At 46.7% G+C, this 25566-nt stretch overlaps 1 protein-coding gene across 1 annotated transcript in view; it reads left to right on the top strand.

Moving 5' to 3' along the window:
- LOC112260818 (serine hydroxymethyltransferase, cytosolic-like) overlaps window positions 1–24229 on the top strand; it is a 47377-nt gene extending 23148 nt beyond the window's left edge. The window contains exons 6-13 of the mRNA XM_042314133.1: window positions 1402–1483; window positions 6642–6854; window positions 16609–16722; window positions 19886–19930; window positions 20591–20650; window positions 22643–22759; window positions 23114–23224; window positions 23845–24229. Coding sequence (XP_042170067.1) covers window positions 1402–1483; window positions 6642–6854; window positions 16609–16722; window positions 19886–19930; window positions 20591–20650; window positions 22643–22759; window positions 23114–23224; window positions 23845–24017 — 915 coding nt within the window. The 3' untranslated portion in view covers window positions 24018–24229. The remainder of the gene's footprint in view (window positions 1–1401; window positions 1484–6641; window positions 6855–16608; window positions 16723–19885; window positions 19931–20590; window positions 20651–22642; window positions 22760–23113; window positions 23225–23844) is intronic.
- The last annotated feature ends 1337 nt before the right edge of the window (window positions 24230–25566 follow it).

Consider the following 25566-nt stretch of genomic DNA (forward strand, 5'->3'; position numbering starts at 1 on the left):
ATCTGTGTTGTATCAGGTGGATCCTAGTGACGTTAATCTGTGTTGTATCAGGTGGATCCTAGTGACGTTATTCTGTGTTGTATCAGGTGGATCCTAGTGACGTTAATCTGTGTTGTATCAGGTGGATCCTAGTGACGTTAATCTGTGTTGTATCAGGTGGATCCTAGTGACGTTAATCTGTGTTGTATCAGGTGGATCCTAGTGACGTTAATCTGTGTTGTATCAGGTGGATCCTAGTGACGTTAATCTGTGTTGTATCAGGTGGATCCTAGTGACGTTAATCTGTGTTGTATCAGGTGGATCCTAGTGACGTTAATCTGTGTTGTATCAGGTGGATGGATCCTAGTGACGTTAATCTGTGTTGTATCAGGTGGATCCTAGTGACGTTAATCTGTGTTGTATCAGGTGGATCCTAGTGACGTTAATCTGTGTTGTATCAGGTGGATGGATCCTAGTGACGTTAATCTGTGTTGTATCAGGTGGATCCTAGTGACGTTAATCTGTGTTGTATCAGGTGGATCCTAGTGACGTTAATCTGTGTTGTATCAGGTGGATCCTAGTGACGTTAATCTGTGTTGTATCAGGTGGATCCTAGTGACGTTAATCTGTGTTGAATCAGGTGGATGGATCCTAGTGACGTTAATCTGTGTTGTATCAGGTGGATCCTAGTGACGTTAATCTGTGTTGTATCAGGTGGATCCTAGTGACGTTAATCTGTGTTGTATCAGGTGGATCCTAGTGACGTTAATCTGTGTTGTATCAGGTGGATCCTAGTGACGTTAATCTGTGTTGTATCAGGTGGATCCTAGTGACGTTAATCTGTGTAGTATCAGGTGGATCCTAGTGACGTTAATCTGTGTTGTATCAGGTGGATCCTAGTGACGTTAATCTGTGTTGTATCAGGTGGAACCTAGTGACGTTAATCTGTGTTGTATCAGGTGGATCCTAGTGACGTTAATCTGTGTTGTATCAGGTGGATCCTAGTGACGTTAATCTGTGTTGTATCAGGTGGATCCTAGTGACGTTAATCTGTGTTGTATCAGGTGGATCCTAGTGACGTTAATCTGTGTTGTATCAGGTGGATCCTAGTGACGTTAATCTGTGTTGTATCAGGTGGATCCTAGTGACGTTATTCTGTGTTGTATCAGGTGGATCCTAGTGACGTTAATCTGTGTTGTATCAGGTGGATGGATCCTAGTGACGTTAATCTGTGTTGTATCAGGTGGATCCTAGTGACGTTAATCTGTGTTGTATCAGGTGGATGGATCCTAGTGACGTTAATCTGTGTTGTATCAGGTGGATCCTAGTGACGTTAATCTGTGTTGTATCAGGTGGATCCTAGTGACGTTAATCTGTGTTGTATCAGGTGGATCCTAGTGACGTTAATCTGTGTTCTATCAGGTGGATCCAGACACTGGTCTCATCAACTACGACCGACTGGAGGAGAACGCCCGGCTGTTCCACCCTAGACTGATCATCGCAGGTAACACACACACACACACACACACACACACACACCACCACCACAACCATCATCATCATATACACACACACCACCACCACCATCATATACACACACACACACACCACCATCATACACACACACCACCATCAATATACACACCACCACCATCATCATATACACACACACACCACCACCACCATCATCATATACACACACCACCACCATCATCATCATATACACACACCACCACCATCATCATCATCATCATCATCATATACACACACCACCACCATCATCATCATCATCATCATCATATACACACACCACCACCATCATCATCATCATCATCATCATATACACACACCACCACCATCATCATCATCATCATCATATAACACACACCACCACCATCATCATCATCATCATCATACACACACCACCACCATCATCATCATCATCATATACACACACCACCACATCATCATCATCATATACACACACCACCACCATCATCATCATCATCATATACACACACCACCACCATCATCATCATCATCATATACACACACCACCACCATCATCATCATCATCATCATATACACACACCACCACCATCATCATCATCATCATATACACACCACCACCATCATCATCATCATCATATACACACACCACCACCATCATCATCATCATATACACACACCACCACCATCATCATCATCATCATATACACACACCACCACCATCATCATCATCATCATATACACACACCACCACCATCACCATCATCATCATATACACACACCACCACCATCATCATCATCATATACACCACCACCACCATCATATACACACACACCACCACCACCATCATCATATACACACACCACCACCACCACCATCATCATATACACACACACCACCACCATCATCATCATCATATACACACACCACCACCATCATATACACACACACACCACCACCATCATCATCATATACACACACACACACCACCATCATCATCATATACACACACCACCACCATAATCATCACATACACACACACCACCACCACCATATACACACCACCACCATCATCATCATACACACACCACCACCATCATATACACACACACCACCACCACCACCATCATATACACACACACACCACCACCATCATCATCATATACACACACACACCACCATCATCATCATATACACACACCACCACCACCATCATCATCATCATATACACACACACCACCACCACCACCACCATCATCATCATATACACACACCACCACCACCATCATCATCATCATATACACACACCACCACCACCATCATCATCATCATACACACACACACCACCACCATCATCATCATATACACACACACCACCACCACATCATCATATACACCACCACCACCACCACCATCATACACACACACCACCACCATCATCATATACACCACCACCACCACCACCATCATACACACACACCACCACCACCATCATCATATACACACACACACCACCATCATCATCATATACACACACACCACCATCATCATCATCATCATACACACACACCACCACCATCATCATATACACCACCACCACCACCACCATCATATACACACACACCACCACCACCATCATCATATACACACACACACCACATCATCATCATATACACACCACCACCATCATCATCATCATATACACACACACCACCACCACCATCATCATATACACACACACACACACACACCACCACCACCACCACCATCATATACACACACACACCACCATCATCATCATCATATACACACACACCACCATCATCATCATCATATACACACCACCACCATCATCATATACACACACCACCACCATCATCATCATCATATACACACACACCACCACCACCATCATCATATACACACCACCACCATCATCACACACACCACCATCATCATCATCAACACACACACCACCATCATCATCATCTACACACACCACCACCATCATCATCACACACACACCACCATCATCATCATCTACACACACCACCACCATCATCATCATCATATACACACACACCACCACCATCATCATATACACACACACACCCACCACCACCACCACCACCATCATCATCACACACACCACCACCATCATCATATCACATACACACCACCACCACCATCATCATCATCATATACACACCACCATCTTCATCATCATCATCATCATATACACACACCCACCACCATCACCATCATCATCATATACACACACCACCATCACCACCATCATCATATACCACCACCATCATCATCATCATCATCATCATCATATACACACACCACCACCACCATCATCATCATCATCATATACACACACACCACCATCACCATCATCATCATCATCATATACACACACCACCACCACCATCATCATCATCATATACACACACCACCACATCACCATCATCATATACACACACCACCACCATCATCACCATCATCATCATATACACACACCACCACCATCATCACCATCATCATCATATACACACACCATCATCACCATCATCATCATATACACACACCATCACCATCATCACATCATCATCATACACACACCACCACCATCATCATATACACACACACACCACCATCATCATCATCTACACACACACCACCATCATCATCATATACACACACACACCATCATCATCATCATCATATACACACACACCACCACCATCATCATACACACACACACCACCACCACCATCATCATATACACACACACACCACCACCATCATCATCATATACACACACACACCACCACCATCATCATCATCATCATATACACACACACACCACCATCATCATCATCATATACACACACACACACCACCACCACATCATCATCATCATCATATACACACACACACCACCACCATCATCATCATACACACACACACACCACCACCATCATCATATACACACACACACCACCACCATCATCATCATATACACACACACACCACCACCATCATCATCATCATATACACACACACCACCACCACCACCATCATCATCATCATCATACACACACACACCACCATCATCATATACACACACCACCACCATCATCATCATCATATACACACACACACCACCACCATCACCACCATCATATACACACACACCACCACCACCATCACCATCATCATATACACACACACCACCACCACCACCATCATCATATACACACACACCACCACCACCACCATCATCATCATCATCATCATACACACACACCACCACCACCACCATCATCATCACATCATATACACACACACACCACCATCATCATATACACACACACACCACCATCATCATCATCATATACACACACACACCACCACCATCACCATCATCATATACACACACACCACCACCATCATATACACACACACCACCACCACCATCACCACCATCATATACACACACACCACCATCACCATCACCATCATCATATACACACACACACCACCATCATCATCATCATACACACACACACCACCACCATCACCACCATCATATACACACACACCACCACCACCATCACCATCATCATATACACACACACCACCACCACCACCATCATCATCATACACACACACCACCACCATCATACACACACACACCACCACCATCACCATCATCATCATACACACACCACCACCACCATCACCACCATCATCATCATCATATACACACACACCACCACCACCACCACCACCATCATCATATACACACACACCACCACCACCACCATCATCATCATCATATACACACACACACCACCATCATCATATACACACACACACCACCATCATCATCATCATATACACACACACACCACCATCATATACACACACACCACCACCACCACCACCATCATCATCATCATATACACACACACACCACCATCATCATATACACACACACACCACCATCATCATCATCATCATATACACACACACACCACCATCATCATCATCACACACACACACACCACCACCATCATATACACACACACCACCACCATCATATACACACACACCACCATCATCATCATCATATACACACACACACCACCATCATCATCATCATATACACACACACACCACCACCATCATCATCATATACACACACACCACCACCACCATCATCATCATATACACACACACCACCACCATCACCACCATCATCATATACACACACACCACCACCACCACCATCACCATCATCATATACACACACCACCACCACCATCATATACACACACACCACCACCACCACCACCACCACCATCATATACACACACACCACCACCATCATATACACACACACCACCACCATCATCATCATATACACACACCACCACCACCACCATCATATACACACACACCACCACCATCATCATCATATACACACACACACCACCACCATCATGATCATCATATACACACACCACCACCACCATCATCATCATATATACACACACACACCACCACCACCATCATCATATATACACACACACACCACCACCACCACCAGCAGGTCCTGTCGCCAGCTGTATCACATTGTGTCCAATCAGACTCTCTGTTCAGGGACAGAATCTCCTGTTGTATCATTTGGGCCTGGTTTCCCAGACACAGAATCTGCTGTCGTATCATTTGGGCCTGGTTTCTCAGACACAGAATCTCCTGTTGTATCATTTGGGCCTGGTTTCTCAGACACAGAATCTCCTGTTGACATTGTATAATTTGGGCCTGGTTTCTCAGACACAGAATCTCCTGTTGTATAATTTGGGCCTGGTTTCTCAGACACAGAATCTCCTGTTGTATCATTTGGGCCTGGTTTCTCAGACACAGAATCTCCTGTTGTATCATTTGGGCCTGGTTTCCCAGACACAGAATCTCCTGTTGAAATATCTTGTCCAGGACTTTCCAATGTCATTATCTGTAAATAAAATATTTTTGACTACAAAACATCGAAATCTGTAATTTTCACAGTTGATGTTGGGAATGGTGCTGAAGATGAGGTTTAAAAAACGAGACCGTTTCCTGTTAACCGTCTTCTCTCCAGGTACCAGCTGTTATTCCCGTAACCTCGACTACGCTCGGCTGCGTCGTATCGCCGATGAGAACGGAGCTTTCCTATTGGCCGACATGGCACACATCAGCGGACTGGTGGCGGCCGGGGTCGTCCCGTCTCCGTTCGAGTACTGTGACGTGGTCTCCACGACGACCCACAAGACGCTGCGGGGCTGTCGCTCTGGGGTCATCTTCTACAGAAAGGGTACGGAGAGGAGGGGGGGGTATCATGCTGGCCAGCATGGTCGTATAATAACAAGGCAGAACAGTTGAAACTGGAGCAGCAGCACGGCCAGGTGGACTGGGGACAGCAAGGAGTCATCATGTCAGGTAGTCCTGGGGCATGGTCCTAGGGCTCAGGTCCTCCGAGAGAGAGAAAGAAAGAGAGAATTAGAGAGCATATGTGGGGTGGCCAGTCCTCTTCTGTCTCTTTTAGTGTGTGTATCATTCATCATATCATCATGTATCTCTCTCTCTGAGGGGTTTAGTGTGTGTATCATGCTGGTCTCTCTCTCTGAGGGGTTTAGTGTGTGTATCATGCTGGTCTCTCTCTCTGTGGGGTTTAGTGTGTGTATCATGCTGGTCTCTCTCTCTGTGGGGTTTAGTGTGTGTATCATGCTGGTCTCTCTCTCTGTGGGGTTTAGTGTGTGTATCATGCTGGTCTCTCTCTGTGGGGTTTAGTGTGTGTATCATGCTGGTCTCTCTCTCTGTGGGGTTTAGTGTGTGTATCATGCTGGTCTCTCTCTCTGTGGGGTTTAGTGTGTGTATCATGCTGGTCTCTCTGTGGGGTTTAGTGTGTGTATCATGCTGGTCTCTCTGTGGGGTTTAGTGTGTGTATCATGCTGGTCTCTCTGTGGGGTTTAGTGTGTGTATCATGCTGTCTCTCTCTCTGTGGGGTTTAGTGTGTGTATCATGCTGGTCTCTCTCTCTGTGGGGTTTAGTGTGTGTATCATGCTGGTCTCTCTGTGGGGTTTAGTGTGTGTATCATGCTGGTCTCTCTGTGGGGTTTAGTGTGTGTATCATGCTGGTCTCTCTCTCTGAGGGGTTTAGTGTGTGTATCATGCTGGTCTCTCTCTCTGAGGGGTTTAGTGTGTGTATCATGCTGGTCTCTCTCTGTGGGGTTTAGTGTGTGTATCATGCTGGTCTCTCTGAGGGGTTTAGTGTGTGTATCATGCTGTCTCTCTGGGGTTTAGTGTGTGTATCATGCTGGTCTCTCTCTCTGTGGGGTTTAGTGTGTGTATCATGCTGGTCTCTCTGTGGGGTTTAGTGTGTGTATCATGCTGGTCTCTCTCTCTGTGGGGTTTAGTGTGTGTATCATGCTGGTCTCTCTGTGGGGTTTAGTGTGTGTATCATGCTGGTCTCTCTGTGGGGTTTAGTGTGTGTATCATGCTGGTCTCTCTCTGTGGGGTTTAGTGTGTGTATCATGCTGGTCTCTCTCTCTGTGGGGTTTAGTGTGTGTATCATGCTGGTCTCTCTGTGGGGTTTAGTGTGTGTATCATGCTGGTCTCTCTCTCTGTGGGGTTTAGTGTGTGTATCATGCTGGTCTCTCTGTGGGGTTTAGTGTGTGTATCATGCTGGTCTCTCTGTGGGGTTTAGTGTGTGTATCATGCTGGTCTCTCTCTGTGGGGTTTAGTGTGTGTATCATGCTGGTCTCTCTGTGGGGTTTAGTGTGTGTATCATGCTGGTCTCTCTCTGAGGGGTTTAGTGTGTGTATCATGCTGGTCTCTCTCTCTGTGGGGTTTAGTGTGTGTATCATGCTGGTCTCTCTCTCTGTGGGGTTTAGTGTGTGTATCATGCTGGTCTCTCTCTCTGAGGGGTTTAGTGTGTGTATCATGCTGGTCTCTCTGTGGGGTTTAGTGTGTGTATCATGCTGGTCTCTCTGTGGGGTTTAGTGTGTGTATCATGCTGGTCTCTCTCTCTGTGGGGTTTAGTGTGTGTATCATGCTGGTCTCTCTCTCTGTGGGGTTTAGTGTGTGTATCATGCTGGTCTCTCTGTGGGGTTTAGTGTGTGTATCATGCTGGTCTCTCTGTGGGGTTTAGTGTGTGTATCATGCTGGTCTCTCTCTGTGGGGTTTAGTGTGTGTATCATGCTGGTCTCTCTGTGGGGTTTAGTGTGTGTATCATGCTGGTCTCTCTCTCTGTGGGGTTTAGTGTGTGTATCATGCTGGTCTCTCTCTCTGTGGGGTTTAGTGTGTGTATCATGCTGGTCTCTCTCTGTGGGGTTTAGTGTGTGTATCATGCTGGTCTCTCTCTGTGGGGTTTAGTGTGTGTATCATGCTGGTCTCTCTGTGGGGTTTAGTGTGTGTATCATGCTGGTCTCTCTGTGGGGTTTAGTGTGTGTATCATGCTGGTCTCTCTCTGTGGGGTTTAGTGTGTGTATCATGCTGGTCTCTCTCTCTGTGGGGTTTAGTGTGTGTATCATGCTGGTCTCTCTGAGGGGTTTAGTGTGTGTATCATGCTGGTCTCTCTGAGGGGTTTAGTGTGTGTATCATGCTGGTCTCTCTGAGGGGTTTAGTGTGTGTATCATGCTGGTCTCTCTGTGGGGTTTAGTGTGTGTATCATGCTGGTCTCTCTCTCTGTGGGGTTTAGTGTGTGTATCATGCTGGTCTCTCTGTGGGGTTTAGTGTGTGTATCATGCTGGTCTCTCTGTGGGGTTTAGTGTGTGTATCATGCTGGTCTCTCTCTGTGGGGTTTAGTGTGTGTATCATGCTGGTCTCTCTCTCTGTGGGGTTTAGTGTGTGTATCATGCTGGTCTCTCTGTGGGGTTTAGTGTGTGTATCATGCTGGTCTCTCTGTGGGGTTTAGTGTGTGTATCATGCTGGTCTCTCTCTGTGGGGTTTAGTGTGTGTATCATGCTGGTCTCTCTCTCTGTGGGGTTTAGTGTGTGTATCATGCTGGTCTCTCTCTCTGTGGGGTTTAGTGTGTGTATCATGCTGGTCTCTCTCTCTGTGGGGTTTAGTGTGTGTATCATGCTGGTCTCTGTGGGGTTTAGTGTGTGTATCATGCTGGTCTCTCTGTGGGGTTTAGTGTGTGTATCATGCTGGTCTCTGAGGGTTTAGTGTGTGTATCATGCTGGTCTCTCTGTGGGGTTTAGTGTGTGTATCATGCTGGTCTCTCTCTCTGTGGGGTTTAGTGTGTGTATCATGCTGGTCTCTCTCTCTGTGGGGTTTAGTGTGTGTATCATGCTGGTCTCTCTCTCTGTGGGGTTTAGTGTGTGTATCATGCTGGTCTCTCTCTGTGGGGTTTAGTGTGTGTATCATGCTGGTCTCTCTGTGGGGTTTAGTGTGTGTATCATGCTGTCTCTCTCTCTGTGGGGTTTAGTGTGTGTATCATGCTGGTCTCTCTCTCTGTGGGGTTTAGTGTGTGTATCATGCTGGTCTCTCTGTGGGGTTTAGTGTGTGTATCATGCTGGTCTCTCTGTGGGGTTTAGTGTGTGTATCATGCTGGTCTCTCTCTCTGTGGGGTTTAGTGTGTGTATCATGCTGGTCTCTCTCTCTGTGGGGTTTAGTGTGTGTATCATGCTGGTCTCTCTCTCTGGGGTTTAGTGTGTGTATCATGCTGGTCTCTCTCTCTGTGGGGTTTAGTGTGTGTATCATGCTGGTCTCTCTCTGAGGGGTTTAGTGTGTGTATCATGCTGGTCTCTCTGAGGGGTTTAGTGTGTGTATCATGCTGGTCTCTCTCTCTGAGGGGTTTAGTGTGTGTATCATGCTGGTCTCTCTGTGGGGTTTAGTGTGTGTATCATGCTGGTCTCTCTCTCTGTGGGGTTTAGTGTGTGTATCATGCTGGTCTCTCTGTGGGGTTTAGTGTGTGTATCATGCTGGTCTCTCTGTGGGGTTTAGTGTGTGTATCATGCTGGTATCATCTCTCTCTCTGTGGGGGTTTCATGCTGGTCTCTCTCTCTGTGGGGTGTGTATCATGCTGGTCTCTCTCTGTGGGGTTTAGTGTGTGTATCATGCTGGTCTCTCTGTGGGGTTTAGTGTGTGTATCATGCTGGTCTCTCTCTGTGGGGTTTAGTGTGTATCATGCTGGTCTCTCTGTGGGGTTTAGTGTGTGTATCATGCTGGTCTCTCTGTGGGGTTTAGTGTGTGTATCATGCTGGTCTCTCTCTGTGGGGTTTAGTGTGTGTATCATGCTGGTCTCTCTGTGGGGTTTAGTGTGTATCATGCTGGTCTCTCTCTCTGAGGGGTTTAGTGTGTGTATCATGCTGGTCTCTCTCTCTGTGGGGTTTAGTGTGTGTATCATGCTGGTCTCTCTCTGTGGGGTTTAGTGTGTGTATCATGCTGGTCTCTCTCTGAGGGGTTTAGTGTGTGTATCATGCTGGTCTCTCTGTGGGGTTTAGTGTGTGTATCATGCTGGTCTCTCTGAGGGGTTTAGTGTGTGTATCATGCTGGTCTCTCTCTCTGTGGGGTTTAGTGTGTGTATCATGCTGGTCTCTCTCTCTGTGGGGTTTAGTGTGTGTATCATGCTGGTCTCTCTGAGGGGTTTAGTGTGTGTATCATGCTGGTCTCTCTGTGGGGTTTAGTGTGTGTATCATGCTGGTCTCTCTGAGGGGTTTAGTGTGTGTATCATGCTGGTCTCTCTGTGGGGTTTAGTGTGTGTATCATGCTGGTCTCTCTCTGTGGGGTTTAGTGTGTGTATCATGCTGGTCTCTCTGAGGGGTTTAGTGTGTGTATCATGCTGGTCTCTCTCTCTGTGGGGTTTAGTGTGTGTATCATGCTGGTCTCTCTCTGTGGGGTTTAGTGTGTGTATCATGCTGGTCTCTCTCTGTGGGGTTTAGTGTGTGTATCATGCTGGTCTCTCTCTGTGGGGTTTAGTGTGTGTATCATGCTGGTCTCTCTGTGGGGTTTAGTGTGTGTATCATGCTGGTCTCTCTGAGGGGTTTAGTGTGTGTATCATGCTGGTCTCTCTCTCTGTGGGGTTTAGTGTGTGTATCATGCTGGTCTCTCTCTCTGAGGGGTTTAGTGTGTGTATCATGCTGGTCTCTCTGAGGGGTTTAGTGTGTGTATCATGCTGGTCTCTCTGAGGGGTTTAGTGTGTGTATCATGCTGGTCTCTCTGAGGGGTTTAGTGTGTGTATCATGCTGGTCTCTCTGTGGGGTTTAGTGTGTGTATCATGCTGGTCTCTCTCTCTGTGGGGTTTAGTGTGTGTATCATGCTGGTCTCTCTGTAGGGTTTAGTGTGTGTATCATGCTGGTCTCTCTGTGGGGTTTAGTGTGTGTATCATGCTGGTCTCTCTGTGGGGTTTAGTGTGTGTATCATGCTGGTCTCTCTCTCTGTGGGGTTTAGTGTGTGTATCATGCTGGTCTCTCTGTGGGGTTTAGTGTGTGTATCATGCTGGTCTCTCTGTGGGGTTTAGTGTGTGTATCATGCTGGTCTCTCTGAGGGGTTTAGTGTGTGTATCATGCTGGTCTCTCTCTCTGTGGGGTTTAGTGTGTGTATCATGCTGGTCTCTCTCTGTGGGGTTTAGTGTGTGTATCATGCTGGTCTCTCTCTCTGTGGGGTTTAGTGTGTGTATCATGCTGGTCTCTGTGGGGTTTAGTGTGTGTATCATGCTGGTCTCTCTGTGGGGTTTAGTGTGTGTATCATGCTGGTCTCTGAGGGGTTTAGTGTGTGTATCATGCTGGTCTCTCTGTGGGGTTTAGTGTGTCTATCATGCTGGTCTCTCTCTCTGTGGGGTTTAGTGTGTATCATGCTGGTCTCTCTCTCTGTGGGGTTTAGTGTGTGTATCATGCTGGTCTCTCTCTCTGTGGGGTTTAGTGTGTGTATCATGCTGGTCTCTCTCTGTGGGGTTTAGTGTGTGTATCATGCTGGTCTCTCTGTGGGGTTTAGTGTGTGTATCATGCTGGTCTCTCTCTCTGTGGGGTTTAGTGTGTGTATCATGCTGGTCTCTCTCTCTGTGGGGTTTAGTGTGTGTATCATGCTGGTCTCTCTGTGGGGTTTAGTGTGTGTATCATGCTGGTCTCTCTGTGGGGTTTAGTGTGTGTATCATGCTGGTCTCTCTGTGGGGTTTAGTGTGTGTATCATGCTGGTCTCTCTCTCTGTGGGGTTTAGTGTGTGTATCATGCTGGTCTCTCTGTGGGGTTTAGTGTGTGTATCATGCTGGTCTCTCTCTCTGTGGGGTTTAGTGTGTGTATCATGCTGGTCTCTCTGTGGGGTTTAGTGTGTATCATGCTGGTCTCTCTCTCTGTGGGGTTTAGTGTGTGTATCATGCTGGTCTCTGTGGGGTTTAGTGTGTGTATCATGCTGGTCTCTCTCTCTGTGGGGTTTAGTGTGTGTATCATGCTGGTCTCTCTCTCTGTGGGGTTTAGTGTGTGTATCATGCTGGTCTCTCTGTGGGGTTTAGTGTGTATCATGCTGGTCTCTCTCTCTGTGGGGTTTAGTGTGTGTATCATGCTGGTCTCTCTCTCTGTGGGGTTTAGTGTGTGTATCATGCTGGTCTCTCTGTGGGGTTTAGTGTGTGTATCATGCTGGTCTCTCTGTGGGGTTTAGTGTGTGTATCATGCTGGTCTCTCTCTGTGGGGTTTAGTGTGTGTATCATGCTGGTCTCGCTCTCTGTGGGGTTTAGTGTGTGTATCATGCTGGTCTCTCTGTGGGGTTTAGTGTGTGTATCATGCTGGTCTCTCTCTGTGGGGTTTAGTGTGTGTATCATGCTGGTCTCTCTCTGAGGGGTTTAGTGTGTGTATCATGCTGGTCTCTCTCTCTGTGGGGTTTAGTGTGTGTATCATGCTGGTCTCTCTCTCTGTGGGGTTTAGTGTGTGTATCATGCTGGTCTCTCTGTGGGGTTTAGTGTGTGTATCATGCTGGTCTCTCTGTGGGGTTTAGTGTGTGTATCATGCTGGTCTCTGAGGGGTTTAGTGTGTGTATCATGCTGGTCTCTGAGGGGTTTAGTGTGTGTATCATGCTGGTCTCTCTCTCTGTGGGGTTTAGTGTGTGTATCATGCTGGTCTCTCTGTGGGGTTTAGTGTGTGTATCATGCTGGGTCTCTCTGAGGGGTTTAGTGTGTGTATCATGCTGGTCTCTCTCTCTGTGGGGTTTAGTGTGTGTATCATGCTGGTCTCTCTCTCTGTGGGGTTTAGTGTGTGTATCATGCTGGTCTCTCTGTAGGGTTTAGTGTGTATCATGCTGGTCTCTCTGTGGGGTTTAGTGTGTGTATCATGCTGGTCTCTCTGTGGGGTTTAGTGTGTGTATCATGCTGGTCTCTCTCTCTGTGGGGTTTAGTGTGTGTATCATGCTGGTCTCTCTGTGGGGTTTAGTGTGTGTATCATGCTGGTCTCTCTGTGGGGTTTAGTGTGTGTATCATGCTGGTCTCTCTGAGGGGTTTAGTGTGTGTATCATGCTGGTCTCTCTCTCTGTGGGGTTTAGTGTGTGTATCATGCTGGTCTCTCTCTCTGTGGGGTTTAGTGTGTATCATGCTGGTCTCTCTCTCTGTGGGGTTTAGTGTGTGTATCATGCTGGTCTCTGTGGGGTTTAGTGTGTGTATCATGCTGGTCTCTCTGTGGGGTTTAGTGTGTGTATCATGCTGGTCTCTGAGGGGTTTAGTGTGTGTATCATGCTGGTCTCTCTGTGGGGTTTAGTGTGTGTATCATGCTGGTCTCTCTCTCTGTGGGGTTTAGTGTGTGTATCATGCTGGTCTCTCTCTCTGTGGGGTTTAGTGTGTGTATCATGCTGGTCTCTCTCTCTGTGGGGTTTAGTGTGTGTATCATGCTGGTCTCTCTCTGTGGGGTTTAGTGTGTGTATCATGCTGGTCTCTCTGTGGGGTTTAGTGTGTGTATCATGCTGGTCTCTCTCTCTGTGGGGTTTAGTGTGTGTATCATGCTGGTCTCTCTCTGTGGGGTTTAGTGTGTGTATCATGCTGGTCTCTCTCTGGGGTTTAGTGTGTGTATCATGCTGGTCTCTCTGTGGGGTTTAGTGTGTGTATCATGCTGGTCTCTCTGTGGGGTTTAGTGTGTGTATCATGCTGGTCTCTCTCTCTGTGGGGTTTAGTGTGTGTATCATGCTGGTCTCTCTCTCTGTGGGGTTTAGTGTGTGTATCATGCTGGTCTCTCTCTGTGGGGTTTAGTGTGTGTATCATGCTGGTCTCTCTGTGGGGGTTTAGTGTGTATCATGCTGGTCTCTCTCTCTGTGGGGTTTAGTGTGTGTATCATGCTGGTCTCTGTGGGGTTTAGTGTGTGTATCATGCTGGTCTCTCTCTCTCTGTGGGGTTTAGTGTGTGTATCATGCTGGTCTCTCTCTCTGTGGGGTTTAGTGTGTGTATCATGCTGGTCTCTCTGTGGGGTTTAGTGTGTATCATGCTGGTCTCTCTCTCTGTGGGGTTTAGTGTGTGTATCATGCTGGTCTCTCTCTCTGTGGGGTTTAGTGTGTGTATCATGCTGGTCTCTCTGTGGGGTTTAGTGTGTGTATCATGCTGGTCTCTCTGTGGGGTTTAGTGTGTGTATCATGCTGGTCTCTCTCTCTGTGGGGTTTAGTGTGTGTATCATGCTGGTCTCGCTCTCTGTGGGGTTTAGTGTGTGTATCATGCTGGTCTCTCTGTGGGGTTTAGTGTGTGTATCATGCTGGTCTCTCTCTCTGTGGGGTTTAGTGTGTGTATCATGCTGGTCTCTCTCTCTGAGGGGTTTAGTGTGTGTATCATGCTGGTCTCTCTCTGTGGGGTTTAGTGTGTGTATCATGCTGGTCTCTCTCTCTGTGGGGTTTAGTGTGTGTATCATGCTGGTCTCTCTGTGGGGTTTAGTGTGTGTATCATGCTGGTCTCTCTGTGGGGTTTAGTGTGTGTATCATGCTGGTCTCTGAGGGGTTTAGTGTGTATCATGCTGGTCTCTCTCTCTGTGGGGTTTAGTGTGTGTATCATGCTGGTCTCTCTGTGGGGTTTAGTGTGTATCATGCTGGTCTCTCTCTCTGAGGGGTTTAGTGTGTGTATCATGCTGGTCTCTCTCTCTGTGGGGTTTAGTGTGTGTATCATGCTGGTCTCTCTGTGGGGTTTAGTGTGTGTATCATGCTGGTCTCTCTGTGGGGTTTAGTGTGTGTATCATGCTGGTCTCTCTGTGGGGTTTAGTGTGTGTATCATGCTGGTCTCTCTCTCTGTGGGGTTTAGTGTGTGTATCATGCTGGTCTCTCTGTGGGGTTTAGTGTGTGTATCATGCTGGTCTCTCTCTGTGGGGTTTAGTGTGTGTATCATGCTGGTCTCTCTCTGTGGGGTTTAGTGTGTGTATCATTGTTACGAATCCCTTTTGGCCCGACAGTCTAGGGGGGATGGTAATGACACCCGTAACATAACTCATGCAAATTATAATAGTGACAAAGTAAAAGTGAGAACGAAATAACCACAGACAACTGAAATATACCGTCAAACTCAGGGTTTATTAATAAAACACACGGTAATGGGGGGGAGCAGGAAAAGGGGCTGAGCTGGACCCAAGGAAAGAAACAATAAGCATTCAAAAACACCCCTAAGCTAGACTAGCCTACTTTAACAACAGCTAACTAACCAAAAATACAGTGGGTGGTCCGCCCAGTTCTAACTAGTGTATTTAACAAAGTTCCCCTACGGGTAGTGTATGCCCATGGGCGACTTGTCTTGGTTTCCCCCTTTTCCCACCAGCAACAAACAAACACCATAACCAAAAACAATACTCACAGGTGACGACAAAGTGCTATGGAGGTGCTCAAACAAAAGAGAGGTTAAGACACAAAGCGAGAGTGAACCACAGAGATCTACAGACATGGCATTTACAGAGAGATTGAGCTCTAGAGCAAACAACTGATGGGGTTTTTAAACCAAGGGAAAGGAACTGTGATAGGGTAGGAAATAGGAGGAGGTGTGTCTTCTGATTGATGATTGATTGTTGACTGATTGGGGAGTGATGATTTTCACCTGTGAGGGCAGAAGGAGAGAAAAGAAACACACACAGGATAACTGTATCCGTAACAATCATGCTGGTCTCTCTCTGTGTCCCTGTCCTCCAGGAATACGTAGTGTGGACCCTAAGGGAAAGGAGACTCTGTATAATCTGGAGTCTCTCATCAACCAGGCAGTGTTCCCAGGACTACAGGGAGGACCCCACAACCACGCCATCGCAGGTACAGGCACTTCTCTGGACACCTACAGTGCCTTGCGAAAGTATTCGGCCCCCTTGAACTTTGCGACCTTTTGCCACATTTCAGGCTTCAAACATAAAGATATAAAACTGTATTTTTTTGTGAAGAATCAACAACAAGTGGGACACAATCATGAAGTGGAACGACATTTATTGGATATTTCAAACTTTTTTAACAAATCAAAAACTGAAAAATTGGGCGTGCAAAATTATTCAGCCCCCTTAAGTTAATACTGGAAATAATGACAATAATGACAATTTTTTTCACAATACTCCATAATGACATCACGATACTCCATAATGACATCACGATACTCCATAATGACATCACGATACTCCATAATGACATCACGATGCTCCATAATGACATCACAATACCCCATAATGACATCACAATACTCCATAATGACATCACGATACTCCATAATGACATCACGCTACTCCATAATGACATCACAATACTCCATAATGACATCACAATACCCCATAATGACATCACAATACTCCATAATGACATCACAATACTCCATAATGACATCACGATACGCCATAATGACATCACGATACTCCATAATGACATCACGATGCTCCATAATGACATCACAATACCCCATAATGACAAAGTGAAAACAGGTTTTTAGAATTGTTGGCAAATGTATAATTAGAATAAAAACATACCTTATTTACATAAGTATTCAGCCCCTTTGCTATGAGACTTGAAATTGAGCTCAGATGCTTCCGGTTTCCATTGATCATCCTTGAGATGTTTGTGCACGTCAGAGCAAACGCCATGAGGTAAAACAATTTGTCCGTAGAGCTCCGTGACGGGATTGTGTCGAGGCACAGATCTGGGGAAGGGTACCAAAAGAATATCTGCAGCATTGAAGGTCCCCAAGAACACAGTGGGTCTCCATCACTCCCGAGTGGCGCATCGGTCTAAGCCACTGCATCTCAGTGCTAGAGGCGTCACTACAGACCCTGGTTTGATTCCAGGCTGTATCACAACCAGCCATGATTGGGAGTGCAATAGGGCGGCGCACATTGGCCCAGCCTCGTCCGGGTTGTGGTAGGCCGTCATTGTAAATAACTGACTTGCCTAGTTAAATAAAGGTTAAGTTAAACCTAAATGGAAAAAGGTTGGAAGCCCCAAAATTCTTCCTAGAGCTGGCCGCCCAGGAAAACTGAGCAATCGTGGGAGAAGTGCCTTGGTCAGGGAGGTGACCAAAGACCCGATGGTCACTGACAGAGCTCCAGATTTCCTCTGTAGAGATGAGAGAACCTTCCAGAAGGACAACCATCTCTGCAGCACTCCACCAATCAGGCCTTTATAGTAGAGTGGCCAGACGGAAGCGACTCCTCAGTAAAAGGCACATGACAGCCCGCTTGGAGTTTGCCAAAAGGCACCTAAAGGACTCTCAAACCATGAGAAACAAGATTCTCTGGTCTGATGAAACCAAGATTGAACTCTTTGGCCTGAATGCCAAGCGTCACGTCTGGAGGAAACCTGGCACCATGAGGAAACCTGGCACCATGATGGTGAAGCATGGTGGTGGCAGCATCCCTACGGTGAAGCACGGTGGTGGCAGCATCATGCTGTGGGGATGTTTTTCAGCTACAGGGACTGGGAGACTAGTCAGGATCGAGGGAAAAATGAACAGAGCAAAGTGCAGAGAAATCCTTAATGAAAATGTGCTCCAGAGCGCTCAGGACTTCAGACTAGGGAGAAGGTTCACCTTCCAACAGGACAACGACCCTAAGCACACAGCCAAGACGATGCAGGAGTGGCTTCGGGACAAGTCTCTGAATGTCCTTGAGTGGCCCAGCCAGAGCCCGGACTTGAACCTGATCGAACATCTCTACAAATACCTGAAAATAGCTGTGCAGCAACGCTCCCTGTCCAACCTGACAGAGCTTGAGAGGATCTGCAGAGAACAATGGGAGAAACTCCCCAAATACATGGTGTGCCAAGGTTGTGGCATCATACCCAAGAAGACACGAGGCTGTAATCGCTGCCAAAGGTGCTTCAACAAAGTACTGACAAAAGGGTCTGAATACTACTGAGTGAAGGGTCTGAATACTACTGAGTAAAGGGTCTGAATACTTCTGAGTAAAGGGTCTGAATACTACTGAGTGAAGGGTCTGAATACTACTGAGTAAAGGGTCTGAATACTACTGAGTAAAGGGTCTGAATACTACTGAGTAAAGGGTCTGAATACTACTGAGTGAAGGGTCTGAATACTACTGAGTAAAGGGTCTGAATACTACTGAGTAAAGGGTCTGAATACTACTGAGTAAAGGGTCTGAATACTACTGAGTAAAGGGTCTGAATACTACTGAGTGAAGGGTCTGAATACTACTGAGTAAAGGGTCTGAATACTACTGAGTAAAGGGTCTGAATACTACTGAGTAAAGGGTCTGAATACTACTGAGTAAAGGGTCTGAATACTACTGAGTAAAGGGTCTGAATACTACTGAGTAAAGGGTCTGAATACTACTGAGTAAAGGGTCTGAATACTACTGAGTAAAGGGTCTGAATACTACTGAGTAAAGGGTCTGAATACTACTGAGTGAAGGGTCTGAATACTACTGAGTGAAGGGTCTGAATACTACTAGTAAAGGGGAATACTACTGGGAGGGTCTGAATACTTATGAAGGGTCTGATGTCATTATGGGGTATTGTGATGTCATTATGGGGTATTGTGATGTCATTATGGGGTATTGTGATGTCATTATGGGGGTGTGATGTCATTATGGGGTATTGCGATGTCAGAGTTTAAGGGTTAATGTTTCTCTAGGTGGTGGCCCTGAAGCAGGCTCTGACCCCAGAGTTTAAGGGTTAATGTTTCTCTAGGTGGTGGCCCTGAAGCAGGCTCTGACCCCAGAGTTTAAGGGTTAATGTTTCTCCAGTTTAAGGGTTAGAGTGTGTGTGTTAATGTGTATGAATGTTTCTCCAGGTGGTTGCCCTGAAGCAGGCTCTGACCCCAGAGTTTAAGGGTGAATGTTTCTCCAGGTGGTTGCCCTGAAGCAGGCTCTGACCCCAGAGTTTAAGGGTGAATGTTTCTCCAGGTGGTGGCCCTGAAGCAGGCTCTGACCCCGGAGTTTAAGGGTTAGTGTGTGTGTGTTAATGTGTATGAATGTTTCTCTAGGTGTGGCGGTGGCCCTGAAGCAGGCTCTGACCCCAGAGTTTAAGGGTTAGTGTGTGTGTGTTAATGTGTATGAATGTTTCTCTAGGTGTGGCGGTGGCCCTGAAGCAGGCTCTGACCCCAGAGTTTAAGGGTTAGTGTGTGTGTGTTAATGTGTATGAATGTTTCTCTAGGTGTGGCGGTGGCCCTGAAGCAGGCTCTGACCCCAGAGTTTAAGGGTTATGTTTCTGTGTGTGTGTTAATGTGTATGAATGTTTCTCTAGGTGTGGCGGTGGCCCTGAAGCAGGCTCTGACCCCGGAGTTTAAGGGTTAATGTTTCTCCAGGTGGTTGCCCTGGAGCAGGCTCTGACCCCAGAGTTTAAGGGTTAGTGTGTGTGTGAATGTTTCTCTAGGTGTGGCGGTGGCCCTGAAGCAGGCTCTGACCCCAGAGTTTAAGGGTTAATGTTTCTCTAGGTGTGGCGGTGGCCCTGAAGCAGGCTCTGACCCCAGAGTTTAAGGGTTAATGTTTCTCTAGGTGTGGCGGTGGCCCTGAAGCAGGCTCTGACCCCAGAGTTTAAGGGTTAATGTTCCTCTAGGTGTGGCGGTGGCCCTGAAGCAGGCTCTGACCCCAGAGTTTAAGGGTTAGGCTCTGTGTGTGTGTTAATGTGTATGAATGTTTCTCTAGGTGTGGCGGTGGCCCTGAAGCAGGCTCTGACCCCAGAGTTTAAGGGTATCAGTACCAGGTGCTCTCTAACTGCAGAGCTATGGCCAACGCCCTCATCAACCACGGTGGCCTACAAGATCGACCACCGGTGAGACAATAATGTCATGGTTGGTTAACAGACTGTAACCTGTGTTAATGTTGTGTTAATGTTGTGTTAATGTTGCTGTAGGGTTGTGGTTAACAGACTGTAACCTGTGTTAATGTTGTGTTAATGTTGCTGTAGGGTTGTGGTTAACAGACTGTAACCTGTGTTAATGTTGTGTTAATGTTGCTGTAGGGTTGTGTTAATGTTGCTGTAGGGTTGTGTTAATGTTGTGTTAATGTTGTGTTAATGTTGCTGTAGGGTTGTGTTAATGTTGTGTTAATGTTGCTGTAGGGTTGTGTTAATGTTGTTGTAGGTTGTGTTAATGTTGCTGTAACTGCAGGTTGTGTTAATGTTGCTGTCAACCAGGTTGTGTTAATGTTGTTGTAGGGTTGTGTTAATGTTGCTGTATGGTTGTGTTAATGTTGCTGTAGGGTTGTGTTAATGTTGCTGTATGTTGCTGTAGGGTTGTGTTAATGTTGTTGTAGGGTTGTGTTAATGTTGCTGTAGGGTTGTGTTACTGTTGTTGTAGGGTTGTGTTAATGTTGCTGTAGGGTTGTGTTAATGTTGCTGTAGGGTTGTGTTAATGTTGCTGTATGGTTGTGTTAATGTTGTTGTAGGTTGTGTTAATGTTGCTGTATGGTTGTGTTAATGTTGCTGTAGGGTTGTGTTAATGTTGCTGTAGGGTTGTGTTAATGTTACTGTATGTTGTTGTAGGGTTGTGTTAATGTTGCTGTAGGGTTGTGTTAATGTTGCTGTAGGGTTGTGTTAATGTTACTGTATGTTGTTGTAGGGTTGTGTTAATGTTGCTGTAGGGTTGTGTTAATGTTGCTGTAGGGTTGTGTTAATGTTGCTATATGTTGTTGTAGGGTTGTGTTAATGTTGCTGTAGGGTTGTGTTAATGTTGCTGTATGTTGCTGTAGGGTTGTGTTAATGTTGTTGTAGGGTTGTGTTAATGTTGCTTTAGGGTTGTGTTAATGTTGCTGTAGGGTTGTGTTAATGTTGCTTTAGGGTTGTGTTAATGTTGTGTTAATGTTGTTGTAGGGTTGTGTTAATGTTGCTGTAGGGTTGTGTTAATGTTGCTGTAATGTTGTTGTAGGGTTGTGTTAATGTTGTTGTATGGTTGTGTTAATGTTGTTGTAGGGTTGTGTTAATGTTGCTGTAGGGTTGTGTTAATGTTGCTGTTATGTTGCTGTAGGGTTGTGTTAATGTTGTTGTAGGGTTGTGTTAATGTTGCTTTAGGGTTGTGTTAATGTTGCTGTAGGGTTGTGTTAATGTTGCTTTAGGGTTGTGTTAATGTTGTTGTAGGGTTGTGTTAATGTTGCTGTAGGGTTGTGTTAATGTTGCTGTATGTTGTTGTAGGGTTGTGTTAATGTTGTTGTATGGTTGTGTTAATGTTGCTGTAGGGTTGTGTTAATGTTGCTGTAGGGTTGTGTTAATGTTGCTGTAGGGTTGTGTTAATGTTGCTGTATGGTTGTGTTAATGTTGCTGTATGGTTGTGTTAATGTTGCTGTAGGGTTGTGTTAATGTTGCTGTATGGTTCTGTTAATGTTGCTGTAGGGTTGTGTTAATGTTGCTGTATGTTGTTGTAGGGTTGTGTTAATGTTGCTGTAGGGTTGTGTTAATGTTGCTGTATGTTGCTGTAGGGTTGTGTTAATGTTGCTTTAGGGTTGTGTTAATGTTGCTGTAGGGTTGTGTTAATGTTGTTGTAGGGTTGTGTTAATGTTGCTTTAGGGTTGTGTTAATGTTGTTGTAGGGTTGTGTTAATGTTGCTGTAGGGTTGTGCTAATGTTGCTGTAGGGTTGTGTTAATGTTGCTGTAGGGTTGTGCTCATGTTGCTGTAGGGTTGTGTTAATGTTGCTTTATGGTTGTGTTAATGTTGCTGTAGGGTTGTGTTAATGTTGCTGTAGGGTTGTGTTAATGTTGCTGTAGGGTTGTGCTAATGTTGCTTTATGGTTGTGTTAATGTTCTCCAGGGGGTTCTGATAACCATCTGATCTTACTGGACCTGAGGCCCAACGGGACGGACGGAGGACGAGCTGAGAAGGTTCTAGAAGCTGCTGCCATCGCCTGCAACAAGAACACCTGTCCAGGTAACTAACAGACACAGTCCTCTGTAGGTGGTGAGAGGGCTCTGTGTCCCAGTTGTCTGTATATGATAACAGACACAGTCCTCTGTAGGTGGTGAGAGGGCTCTGTGTCCCAGTTGTCTGTATATGATAACAGACACAGTCCTCTGTAGGTGGTGAGAGGGCTCTGGTCCCAGGTGTCTGTATATGATAACAGACACAGTCCTCAGAGGGGCTCTGTGTCCCTGTATATGATAACAGACACAGTCCTCTGTAGGTGGTGAGAGGGCTCTGTGTCCCAGTTGTCTGTATATACATATGTGTGTGAGTGTGTGTATATGTGTGTGTGTGTGTGTGTGTGTGTGGTGATGTGTGTAGGTGATAAGAGTGCGTTGCGTCCCAGCGGTCTGAGGTTCGGCTCTCCTGCTCTGACCTCCAGAGGAATGGTTGAAGACGACTTCAGGAAGGTCGCAGAGTTCATCCACAGAGGTGACCCCTAACCCCTGACCTCTGTGTGTCTATAGACATAGTGCTGACCCTAGATGTCCAGCTAGCAGACCAAGGCCACCTCTAACCCCCTGACCTCTGTGTCTATAGACATAGTGCTGACACTAGATGTCCAGCTAGCAGACCAAGGCCACCTCTAACCCCTGACCTCTGTGTCTATAGACATAGTGCTGACCCTAGATGTCCAGCTAGCAGACCAAGACCACCTCTAACCCCTTGACCTCTCACCACTCGTTCTCCCTACAGGTATCCAGGTGACCCTGGACATCCAGGCCTCTCTGCAGCCCAAGGCCACCTCTAACCCCTTGACCTCTCACCCCTCATTCTCCCTACAGGTATCCAGGTGACCCTGGACATCCAGGCCTCTCTGCAGCCCAAGGCCACCTCTAACCCCTTGACCTCTCACCCCTCGTTCTCCCTACAGGAATCCAGGTGACCCTGGACATCCAGGCCTCTCTGCAGCCCAAGGCCACCTCTAACCCCTTGACCTCTCACCCCTCGTTCTCCCTACAGGAATCCAGGTGACCCTGGACATCCAGGCCTCTCTGCAGCCCAAGGCCACCTCTAACCCCTTGACCTCTCACCCCTCGTTGTCCCTACAGGTATCCAGGTGACCCTGGACATCCAGGCCTCTCTGCAGCCCAAGGCCACCCTGAAGGAGTTTAAGGAGGCCCTGGCAGGGGAGGGGAAGCACCAGGAGAGGGTAGCAGAGCTGAGGGGGGAGGTGGAGGCTTTCGCTGGGGGGTTCCCCATGCCTGGTCTGGAGGAACTTTAAAGACCCGTTTTCAAGATGAAATGTTTTCATGTCACCTGCCACATCATCATACCTCTTGAATATCCTTTATCTTGAAAACTTGACTGCTGACCTGCAAAACTGACTGTTTCCTTCTCTGCTGTCCTCTGCCTTACCGGTTTGACTGACTGGTTTGTTCCCTGCCTTAACGGTTTGACTGACTGGTTTGTCCTCTGCCTTAACGGTTTGACTGACTGGTTTGTCCTCTGCCTTACCGGTTTGACTGACTGGTTTGTTCCCTGCCTTAACGGTTTGACTGACTGGTTTGTCCTCTGCCTTACCGGTTTGACTGACTGGTTTGTTCCCTGCCTTACCGGTTTGACTGACTGGTTTGTCCTCTGCCTTAACGGTTTGACTGACTGTTTCCTTCTCTGCTGTCCTCTGCCTTAACGGTTTGACTGACTGGTTTGTCCTCTGCCTTACCGGTTTGACTGACTGTTTCCTTCTCTGCTGTCCTCTGTCTTACCGGTTTGACTGACTGTTTCCTTCTCTGCTGTCCTCTGCCTTAACGGTTTGACTGACTGTTTCCTTCTCTGCTGTCCTCTGCCTTACCGGTTTGACTGACTGGTTTGTTCCCTGCCTTAACGGTTTGACTGACTGGTTTGTCCTCTGCCTTAACGGTTTGACTGACTGGTTTGTCCTCTGCCTAAACGGTTTGACTGACTGGTTTGTCCCCTGCCTAAACGGTTTGACTGACTGGTTTGTCCCCTGCCTAAACGGTTTTGACTGGTTTGTGACTGACTGACTGTGTTTTTGTCTGCTGTCCCTGCCTTAACAGTTTGACTGACTGTTTGTCCTCTGCCTTCCGGTTTGACTCTGGTTTGTCCTCTGCCTACCGGTTTGACTGACTGGTTTGTCCTCTGCCTTACCGGTTTGACTGGTTTGTCCTCTGCCTTACCGGTTTGACTGACTGGTTTGTCCTCTGCCTTACCGGTTTGACTGACTGGTTTGTCCTCTGCCTTACCGGTTTGACTGACTGTGTTTCCTTCTCTGCCTTAACGGTTTAATGTAATGAAACCCAAGACCAATAAAACTCAAAGATGTGGAACACCCCTCGGTCTCTACCGTCTTTTTTTCTTCAGAAGATGAACGATACTGTAGATAGCATGTGTGGATCAATGGATGTGATTAGAGCGTGCATTGTGGGTAGATATAGAGCCCGTCGGCCATTAGGATTTGGTTCCAGATACACACATTTATCATGTTTCCATTGAGAGAGAAAGATGACTGTAGAGGAACCGGCTGGAGAGGAACCGGCTGGAGAGGAACCGGCTGGAGAGGAACCGGCTGGAGAGGAACCGACTGGAGAGGAACCGACTGGAGAGGAACCGTCTGGAACCGGCTGTGTTTTATCTGACTGGAGAGGAACCGGCTGTGTTTTATCTGACTGGAGAGGAACCGGCTGTGTTTTATCTGACTGGAGAGGAACTAGCTGGAGAGGAACCGGCTGTGTTTTATCTGACTGGAGAGGAACTAGCTGGAGAGAACCCGGCTGTGTTTTATCTTACTGGAGAGGAACCGGCTGTGTTTT

Source organism: Oncorhynchus tshawytscha, unplaced genomic scaffold (assembly GCF_018296145.1).
Source record: "Oncorhynchus tshawytscha isolate Ot180627B unplaced genomic scaffold, Otsh_v2.0 Un_contig_5156_pilon_pilon, whole genome shotgun sequence".
In the NCBI taxonomy this organism is placed as follows: domain Eukaryota; kingdom Metazoa; phylum Chordata; class Actinopteri; order Salmoniformes; family Salmonidae; genus Oncorhynchus; species Oncorhynchus tshawytscha.